This window comes from Capsicum annuum, chromosome 11 (assembly GCF_002878395.1).
Source record: "Capsicum annuum cultivar UCD-10X-F1 chromosome 11, UCD10Xv1.1, whole genome shotgun sequence".
Classification (NCBI taxonomy): Eukaryota; Viridiplantae; Streptophyta; class Magnoliopsida; order Solanales; family Solanaceae; genus Capsicum; species Capsicum annuum.
In genome coordinates, this window is record NC_061121.1 from 234,899,325 (window position 1) to 234,909,849 (window position 10,525).

The following is a 10,525-nucleotide window of genomic DNA, read 5'->3' on the forward strand; positions in this document are numbered from 1 at the left end:
TGTGATGTAGCATTACCTCAAGGTCTTCATTCTTTCTGCAGGTGGCTTGACAAGTGAGTTTGTATCAGTGATGTGAGATCTTTCAGTGGTGAACTGAGTCTGAAGTTCTGCAGTTTTCTCATCGTTGATGTTCACTTGCACCAATAAAACGAGCAATGTATAAGGGATCAGTCCTCTTTCTCCACCCGAGTCTAAAGTTCAGCAGCTTTCATTGTTGACGAACATATGCACAATGGAGAACAAGTGTGCCTCACCCTGGTGCTACATGGTACTTGCAGGAGCCAACCTTGGTGTCTATTTGCTTTCCGGCCTTGGACAAGTCGATGTGCTGCATTATACCCATATTAAAACTTTGAACTGACCAACAACTAAGTGTCTGCTTAACTATAGATGACTACATTTGGATTATTAGAAAAAGAAAACGTTATTTCTTCAGTTTTGAAATTTTTGGAGTGGTGACATCCAGACATGTTTGTGTCAATTGTTTTCTTATTTTTTATACAACTTAAAAGATAATATATACAATACAAATAAATAACATCAAGGTATTTCTGAATGATCATTTTTGCAACTTTGTATGAACCCTAGGGTCATATGGTTAGGAACAAGTTATTCCGGATTAGCTATTTCGACATAAGTTATCCCAAAATGTATATAAGATAACTTATCCCATCACTATGGGGTTGTTTGGTTGGGAAAGAGTTATCCCAACATGTATATGGGATAATTTATCTCATCACTATGGTGTAAATAGTGGGATAAATAATTTCAAGGCTAACTAATACAGTAATACCTCCAACCAAACACATGCATTTTATCCCGAGATTATTATACCTCATACCAAACGACTCTAGGGTCTAAAGGTAATAGCCACTGCAACCAAGGAAAAAATACAATACAAATAAACAACATCAAAGCATATCTGAATGGTCATTTTTGCTACTTTGTATTAACCCATAGAGTCTAAAGGAAGTTGACATAACAATTGTTTTTGTAGAAGTGGGTGAAAGTTCCACATCGGTATCGGTTGGGGAATGGACTGACGATTTGCTTATATGGACTTGGCAATCCTCCCCTCATGAGCTGGCTTTTGGGGTTGAGTTACGCCCAGGTGCCTCAATAATTCACTGTTTCCACCAACTATAGCTGTCGATAATGACATCAATAGCTTTAGACATAGTGCAGCAATTCACAAATTTCTTTGCATCTATCGAATAGGAGTACGACAACAACTATACCTCCCAAACAAGTTTGGGTCGGCTATCTCAAATCGAGTAAGGTATGCGATCATCTGACTTCTTTCTTCTACATCTGAAACAGTTCTATGATTGAGCAATTGAGCAGCATATACCGAACTGCATCAAGGACGCCCTAATATGCTTGGTCGAACACACAATCGCCTCAAACGAACTGTTTCCTAAGCAAGAAGAAGAGAAATCTGGTAAATCTAGTCCATCTCCAAAATCATAACTCATTTGTGTAACCAACACCTACCTTGGTGTCATCACAAGTGTATCGAATCCCAAAGAGACATCGGCAGCCCCTTATGTCATGAAATCTCTTCTGGATTTCTATAACATGAGCTTCAAGATACTTTGCCTGGTTCTTTCCCTCCTAGTTAAGTTAAAAAAGAACAGAACCAAAAAAATAAGAAAGTTACGAGATAAGACAAGTTATACTGCTATTGGTCCTAAGTCGGGGGTCTATCGGAAACAGCCTCCCTACTTCACGTAAGGTAGTGGTATGGTCTGTGTACACTCTACCCTCCCCAGACCCCACTATGTCGAATACACTGGGTATGTTGTTGTTGTTGTACGAGATAAGACAAAACTAATGTATGCCCGGGCCTGAGGAAATGACGAGAGGAAGTACATTTGTACTTGTTTTACGATCTTATTTGTACTACCTCTCTATCAACGCCCTTTTTGGGCAACACCGCGAAAAGAATTTTGGAAAAAGAAGTACCTGGAAGCACAAAATAAGATCCCCAACTCTAACTTTGTTACATTCTGAATCCTCGAGAGCAACAGAACGCTCACGGATTGCCTTCCTTACATTTACCCATTCATCCTCCCCTGGTTCAAAGCCCACAAATCTCACAAGAGCCTCCTGCAATACATTACATTACATTCTTAGAAGAAGTGCAATTGTATTAGCTACGCTTACATAACGAATGTCATTGGCCATATTGAACTGCTTACAGGTTGTTCAGTGTTGAGAAACCGGTGAGAGAAAAATGTATCAATGTCATACCTGGAAAATCCAGAAGAAACACTCTATTAATCATGTCGCCAAAAAGTACTAATCTTTTGACTTCATAACCCCACGAGGAATGTCACGACCCGAGCCGGGGCCTTGACCACGACGGGCATCCCGAACCACGAAGGCCCGAGAGACTCCTGTAACGCCCCAACCAACTAGTGATATTGTCCGCTTTGGGCCCAGGCCCGCACGGCTTTAATATGTAATAGAAGTTCATACAACTTTGGGGGGGAAAACAACTCTACTTAACAAACAAGCTGTAATTTTTTTTCTTTAAACAAAGCAAAGATGATTGAAGAAGAAGATAGTCATTGCTCTAGCCTCTAAGGACCTCTCACCATTTCCAAACATCCAGGAAACACCTAGGAGAGAAGGTGCATGTATACGCATAACCATGTAATCAAATATGCAACCAAGAGTTATCACAAGAACACGCATCTCAAAGTTAACACCAATACAGCTGACCACGTGTCGAACGCAAAATGCTGATAAAACTGATAACCAAGAGTTATCACACCTTGAAGAAGCAGATAGTCATTGCTCTAAGGACCACTCACCATTTTCAAACATCCAGGAAACACCTAGGAGAGAAGGTGCATGTATACACATAACCATGTAGTTAAATAGGCAACCAAGAGTTATCACAAGAATATGCATCTCAAAGTTAACATCAATACAGATGACAACGGTCTAACGCAAAATGCTGATAAAACTGATTAATGCAACCAGAAGAAAATGCTGAAATTTGTAGTGTAGCCAGTAAATAATTTCAGTCTATTAAAAAAAAAAAAAATTGACTGAACGACCAAGACCTTCTTGCTTGCTAATGTAGTCTTACCATGCCCCATCTTTTGAAGACCTAGCTTCAAATTCCAAGTCTGACAGCACTGGATCTTTTTGGCCTGCAAAATGTTTGTCGGCGCTATATTTGTACATTTCTGATACAAAAAGAAATGCAACTCATAACTTTAGAGGAAGGAGAAGCAACTATGCAGCTCGAAGATGGTTGCAACTATCTAATGTAGAAACAAGAATTAGGAAAAAGAAATGGCTAGGCGATTCTGTATCTCAACAACTACTTACTTTACACATTGAGTACCAGATAACCTCAACGTAATTTCTCTAATCTCTGCATCTCATTCTATGTCAGTTGAATGTAACTTTATGTGGATGTTAAACTTTCAGTTGGACCAACAACAGTACGATGTACAGGCCTAGACCGTTTGTACAGACAGACATTTTGGGTGCTAAGATCCAAAGTCGAGAGGGAAACAGCCCAGATCGTATGCTAAGGTACCTAAGCAATCACTTAGTGGAAAAGGAGTCGTCCTTTGCATTTTAGATATTATTTTCAAATTTAGAGAAGATATGAACTTGGAGATAAATGCCTTGAAGATGATGTATCATTGAGAATTAAATGAAAGGCAAATCAGTGGACTTGTAGTCCTGTAGTCCACCACTAAACACTCTTGGGGGACATTACATTGCTGAATGCAGTTTGCACAATATTATGTAGTAATGAATAGTTTAATTCAACACATAGTCCAGGATAACGGAATGATGTCAACCAAATGCGTTGATGTGACAGACGTTTTCTCAATTTACAATAAAACATAACCGACCTTCCACCAATACAACTGATAAGAAATGGACATTGGGCCTAACTCAACCCATATTACCGATAAGAAATGAACATGTTCGAATATCTCAACCACCCATATTACCTTGGGGTGGTCGTGGATGTACAAGCTTTGTGGAGTCGATTGTTGATAAATATGGGATTTCGGAAGGGGGTGGAGAGCTGGAGATATCACTGTGTCATACTGCTGTGGTGTGTAGAGGAATATCTTGAAGGGATGAGATTATTCTTTGAAAATATCTCATTCAAGGTCGGACACAGAAGAAGAGTTGATTTTGGGTATAGATGATGGGCAGAGTTCCTTGTGATATGAATGACTGGGCGGAGTTTGTAGATAATCATGTCCTTTGGTAGACTTTTTACTTTATGGTATACCACTTGTATACAGCCAGTTTGGCCATGTGTATGAATGAAATACATTTTCTCGATCAAAAATAAATTTCTCCTGAGAAAGCAGTTTTTGTAGTCAGTTCAGCAGCCTATCGTGTCGAATTTAAACATTAGTACTATTAACTTTCACTGTTAAGGAAGTAACAAAATAAAGCTGTAATCCTATGTTGCTCGGACTCTTCAAAAATGTCATTGCGTACGTGTCGGATCCTTCAAAAGTAGTGCATTTTTGAAGGATCCAACATGGATGCGGCCACATTTTTGAAGAGTCCGAGCAACTTAGCTGTAATCAGCCACGTTAGTCTCATATAACCATTCAGATGTCAAGAGCTTAGAGAAGATACGTTGAAAAAGACCTTTCGGAATATGAGAGCTTTCATTTGCTTTATTTAGACTGCATCCTTCCGTAATATCAGGCAGTTTTTGGTTGGCCTCAGCTGAATTGTCCTTTGACAGATCGCATGCCAACCTATTCTGGAACCAAGCTTGGACCTAGTTAAGTACAATAGTTAGACGTTCGTTTCATGTGAAACTTCAAGCTATAAGATCAGGTCCTAGGAAAAGGTTGTCAAAGCATGAACCTCAGTCCACTTAACAATTGGTTTCCCAGCACGTCCTTTAGAGCGCCTAAAAACACAAGAAAAATGAAGTAAAGAACATGCATGTGCAGATCAGTTTGGTTTATATTAAAAAAAAAAAGAACTGTCACTTTGCCCAAAAGAACAAACTCACGTGAACATCTTTGCCAATTTCTTGCAGATTTCTGCGTCACAAACTTGTTCTCTTGATTCATTTAGTAAGTTCTCCATTTTCTCGACCTGCTTGAATGAAGTTGTGAAAGCGATGAAAAAATAACTGAAGCTAGAGTTGACAGTTCTAATACATTTGTTTGGGATTGACTTCATTATGTCATGCGACTTAAACACAAATGTAGCAAATTTGGAATGTGAAAAAACTCAAAACGATCTTTCCTCAAAGAGAAAACTATATCTAGTCTCACAGATAAACAGAATAAGATACAAACGAAATAACTATCTATGTAACAGCCAGAGTTTCTGAATCTGAGAATGATCCCAGTTTAGTTCAAGAAACTCTTTTCTACCTTTCTCCGTCATTTTGATGAGTGAAAAAGAATGAAATCTTGTGCAGTATATGAATATCTACAACATACCAAGTGTAGTCCCACAAGTGGAGTCGGGATAGAGTAGGATGTATATGAATATCTACAACATATCAAGTGTAGTCCCACAAGTGGGGTCGGGATAGAGTAGGATGTATGCAGACCTTACCCCTACCTTTGTGGAGTAAAGAGGTTCTTTCCGATAGACCCATGGCTCATAAGAAATATGTTTGAAGCAGGATTGCAAGAAAAATATGGCAGCAACATAGCAAGATAAAAAGCAAATAAGGCAACAGATTGCAATATACATTGGAAATTAAGAGACTACGGGACTACTAAATAATAGTAATACTACTAATAAGGCGAAGAGGAGCGGAAGAGGCTGGTCACCTACCTCTTCCCACAAAAGTGAGACAATAATAGGATACCTACTAACATGCTACCCTAATCCTCGACACCCTTTTCCTATCTAGGGTCATGTCCTCCGTAGGCTGAAGTTGTGACATGTCACATTTAATCACCTCCCCCTACTCCTTTTTTGACTGACCTCTACCTCTCTTAACTCTTGCTATAGTCAATTTCTCACACCTCCTTACTGGCGCATCCGTGCACCTCCTCTTCATAAGGCTCGAACCATCTAAGTCTTGCTTCCATCATCCTGTCTACCAAGAAGCCACTCCCACATTGTCCCGTATAACTTCATTCCTAATCATATCTATCTAAGTATGCTCATATATCCAATCTAAGCATCCTCATCTATGCCATCTTCATCTAATGCATGTACGCATTCTTGACTAACCAGCACTCTGCTCCTTACAACGTTGGTCTAACCACAACTCTATAGACTTCCCTTTAAACCTTGGCAACACATTCTTATCACACAAAACCCCAGACGTGAGCCTCCTTTTCACCCACCCCGCTCCAATATGATGTGTGACACCATCTTCACTCTTCAGTCTCTCCATCTCCTTAGATTATGGAACCCAAGACACTTGAAACTTCCTCTCTTGGGTATGACTCCTGCATCGATCTTCACTTCCACCTCCGCCTCATGCATTACCAAGTGCGGAGCCACTATGGGGTTCAACCAAACCCCCTATTTATACTTGGTTAAAATTATTTTTACCTATATATAATTGATGTTGAAACCCCTAACACAAGTTTGGGTTTTTACTTCTTCATATTCTGAACCCCTTATTGAAAATCTTGGCTCCGCCACTGTGCATTACATCACTAAACTTACACTCCAAGTACTCTATTCTAGTCCCACTTAACCTAAAACCCCTACACTCTAAGGCCGGTCTCCAAACTTCCAGTCTATCGTTAACTCCACCACGCGTTTCATCAATACAACAACAGACCTAGTGTATTCCCACAAAGTGAGGTCTGAGGTCTGGGGAAGGTAAAATGCACGCAGTCCATACCGCTACCTCCGAAGAAGCAGAGAGGCTGTTTCCGATAGACCCCAGCTCAAGACAGACCCCTGGCTTAATCAATACAATATATGAATATCTACACAATTGAATTTTAATCTTCATGCAATTTTTCAACAACCCTTCAAAGTAAAAACTTGAAAAAATTATTTCTTTATCCAAATTTTAAAAAACTGAAAATTACCTCAGCTTGTGTGAAGCCAGATATAAACTGTATTTGTTTCTTTCTGGGACGAAGGTCCATTTTCACACTAAATTCCAACAAAACCCACAATTTTTTAGCTGAAAAATGATACAAAAATGATAATTAAACAGACAAATATAGAATCAAACGAAAAATAACAATAACATACCCAGTATAATCTAGCAAAGTGGAGTTCGAGAAGGGTAAAGTTTACGAGATAGAGAGATTGTTTTCCAAAATACTGAAATCACCAAAAATAATAACATACCTAATACAGTGTTATAAAATAAGGTCTCATACGAGATAGATTGGTTGTTTTCGAAAATATAGGATCAAATGAACAAAAATAATAAGTATAATCACACAAAGCTAAGTTGCTCGGATTCTCCAAAATATCGTCACACTCGTGTTAGATCTTTTAAAAATACACTATTTTCAAAGGATCCGACATGTATTTGAAGATATTTTTGAAAAGTTCAAGCAACTTAAACATAAAATAAGGTCCGAGAAAGATAAAGTATAAAAGACTGTTTTAAAAAATATAGGATCAAACGAATAAAAATAATAACATACCTAGAATAGTCGTATAAGAAGGGGAAGTATAGTCGTATAAGAAGTGAAGACTTAAAGTAATGGATAAAGTTGTTGTTATATGATCAGCAGGTTATGAATTTTAAGTCTTGAAAACAACACTTTACATAAATATAAGGTGAAGCTATGATATAATAAATTCTTGTGGTTGGATTTTTTTTCGAATTCGTAAAATGAAATTTTAGTGTATCGAGCTATTTTTTTTTTATTTTTGGTGATAGTCATATAAAAAGTGAGATCTTGATAGGGTAGAGGTATACCTTGAGGTAGAGAGACCCTTTTTAAAAATATTGGATCAAACGAACAAAATAATAACACATCCAGTATAGTCATATAAGAAGGGAAGACTTGGAGTAACAGATAAATATAAGGTGAAGACTGTTTTCGACAATATAAATATAGGATCAAACGAATAAAAATAATAACATACCTAGTATAGTCGTATAAGAAGGGAAGACTTGGAGTAACGGATAAAGTTGTTATTATACTAGACTCGTTCTTGGGCCGTATGCATAATGAGAGCTCAGTGCATCGAGCTACTTTTTTTTAGTATAGTCATACAAAGTGAGATCTCGATAAGGTAGAGAGATACGTGAAGGTAGAACGGCCGTTTTTAAAAATATTGGATCAACCATTTCGAAATAAAGGCTCAAAGAAAGTAGTAAGAAGTATGGGGTTGGGTTTTTAGTTTTGGGTTAGTTAAACGGGTCGGGTTTTTGGTGGTAAGTTTGCATTGGGTAGCCCGTCATCAAAATAATAGCGAACAAATATATTACAATAACAATATACTCGTATATTTCTTCAAAGTGGGATATGAGAGAGTCGAATGTATGCAAACGGTATCTTTATTCGAAAGGTGAGATGAAGAATGTTCAACAAAATGGGTGTTCATCAAAATAGAAGTTCCTTTGAAAATATTAAAACGATAAAATCAGATTACAGCCGCTGAGATCAAACCGATGCGCGAGTCGCCTTTAGCCTTCACTGAACACGTACCACTGCTAAGCTACATCTTCAGATGTGTTAAGGTTGTTCAAACCTGTATACTTAACCAAATAGAATGACATTTTATCTATAAACGCAATATAATTTTTCGATGGTGGTTATTCACCTGACTATTCTTAGTACAAGGTGGCCCCGCCCCTGATCATTTTATTCCTTCTAAAGACATGGTTTATTTTTATTTTTTTCTTCAGGAAATAATGTCCCCCCTCCCAACTTGGATAAAGTTTAGGAAATTAGAGATGGACAAAAGTTTGGGCCACATATGTAGACTTTTAAGCATGTCCAACTCTCATAATAAGACAAGCGGTATATACAATATATATACAAAGTATACGATATTTACCTTTGATTACTGACCAGCGATTAGTAGCGATTTTGGAATCATGCATGCTAATGAGTCTATATATATAGAGAGAGAGAGAGAGACGACTTTAAGCATGTCCAACTCTCACAATAAGACAAGAGGTATATACAATATATATACAAAGTATACAAGAATAAATCTATTACCTTTGACTACTGACCAGCTATTACTAGCGATTTCGGGATCATGCATACCAATGAGTCTAGAAACACCCAAGAGGATGTTACTATCATGTATCAATAGTGTGTATCCACTAAGCAATAGGAATCTCTAGTTGATGAGAATCCATGAAACAAAGTCAAAATGGTATATATATATATATATGTGAACCTTTAAGGATAACTTATGGACGATCCATATTTCCCTTTACATCCATCTTTGAATGTAAAGAATATACTAACATATATGATCATAAAACAAAGGACATGATCTTTTCATCAATCGGAATAGTGGCGGAATCAGAATTTTCATTGAGGAGATTCAGAAATAAATATGCGGACTAGTCGAAGGGGGTTCAAGTATAGGGATGTGTATCGGTCGGTTCGGTTCGATTTTACGTGTTATTGGTTCGGTTTATCGATTTTCGTTTTTTAAATATGTAAAATCAATAACCAACCAATAAGATATTTTCTTATCGGTTTCGGTTTATCGATTTGTGGTCCTTGACGGTTCGGTTTTCGGTTTAACCAATAAGAAAATACTTATAAAATAGAAATAATAACAACTAACATAAAAAATGAAATCTTAATTACCGTCAAAACCTACGCAATGTATTTTAGTTTACAAGAATCTTCAAACTTGAACTGAATGTTAGGAAAAAAATTGAATCCTAATTGTTGGAAGCTATAAATGCTTCAAGCTTTTTATTACGATAATAGCCGAACTTTATTTTGTACCTTTGTTGCCCCGAATAGGTTAATACTTTGTGAATCACTGAATTATGAATTAGTAGTGCATATAATCTATATACATACACATCTCTCTCTCTCTCTATATATATATACATATATATATATATATATATAGGAATAAAACAACAACTTAGTGTACCGATTACCCAATAAGCTAAAACCGATACCGAACCGTTTACCCAATAAAATTTTTTATAAAACCAATAAAAAACCGTTAACCCGATAACCCAATATCAATAACCCAATAATATTTTTATTGGTTCGATTTATCTGCGGTTCGGTTTTTGCACAGCCCTAGGTTCAACATCTACTCTATATACATATTGTTGTTGTTATTTAACTTTTAGGGTTCAAGATTTAAGGTTCTTAGTATTGAGTTAATTGTATCATTAAAGTTATAAATTCATATCTACTATTGATTGCAATTTTTGTGGGAAAAAAAAAAAGGGCAGCTCGGTGCACTAAAGCTCCCGTTATGTGCAGGGTCCGATCGAGGAAGGGTCCCACCACAAGGATGTAATGTACGCAGTCTTACCTTGCATTTTTGCAAGAGGCTGTTTTCAAGGTTTAAACCCGTAATCTCCTGATCATATGACAGCAATTTTTATGGGGGGGGGGGGGGGGGG

At 37.3% G+C, this 10,525-nt stretch overlaps 1 protein-coding gene across 10 annotated transcripts; it reads right to left on the minus strand.

Moving 5' to 3' along the window:
* Nucleotides 1-858: 858 nt before the first annotated feature.
* On the minus strand, nt 859-8,872 carry LOC107871004 (protein SAWADEE HOMEODOMAIN HOMOLOG 1). Of its 10 annotated transcripts, none has more exons than XR_007047606.1 (11): nt 7,297-7,576; nt 7,029-7,126; nt 5,024-5,109; nt 4,873-4,918; nt 4,648-4,783; nt 3,101-3,164; nt 2,202-2,253; nt 1,966-2,109; nt 1,495-1,614; nt 1,239-1,417; nt 859-1,146 (listed from the first exon to the last, which is right to left on the minus strand). XR_007047606.1 is itself a non-coding variant. In XM_047400051.1 (10 exons), exons 2-10 carry the CDS (start codon nt 7,086-7,088, stop codon nt 1,361-1,363), a joined length of 765 nt encoding a protein of 254 aa, XP_047256007.1. In that variant the 5' UTR covers nt 7,089-7,126; nt 8,050-8,872; the 3' UTR covers nt 859-1,360. The 10 variants fall into 10 exon arrangements, 7 of the variants coding, with proteins under 7 accessions (XP_047256007.1, XP_016573236.1, XP_047256008.1 ...); XR_001674572.2 differs by having other exon boundaries at nt 3,101-3,200; nt 7,029-7,095; nt 7,198-7,534; XR_007047607.1 differs by lacking the exon at nt 7,297-7,576 and adding an exon at nt 7,198-7,275 and having other exon boundaries at nt 1,239-1,410.
* Nucleotides 8,873-10,525: the final 1,653 nt, after the last annotated feature.

Coding starts and splice junctions, on each gene's coding strand:
- LOC107871004 (XM_016717748.2), bottom strand. CDS start 7,088: ATGGACCTTCGTCCCAGAAAGAAACAAATACAGTTTATATCTGGCTTC. Junction 5,110..7,028: donor CTGGCTTCACACAAGCTGAG/GTAATTTTCAGT, acceptor TCATTCAAGCAG/GTCGAGAAAATGGAGAACTT. Junction 4,784..4,872: donor CAATTGTTAAGTGGACTGAG/GTTCATGCTTTG, acceptor GTACTTAACTAG/GTCCAAGCTTGGTTCCAGAA.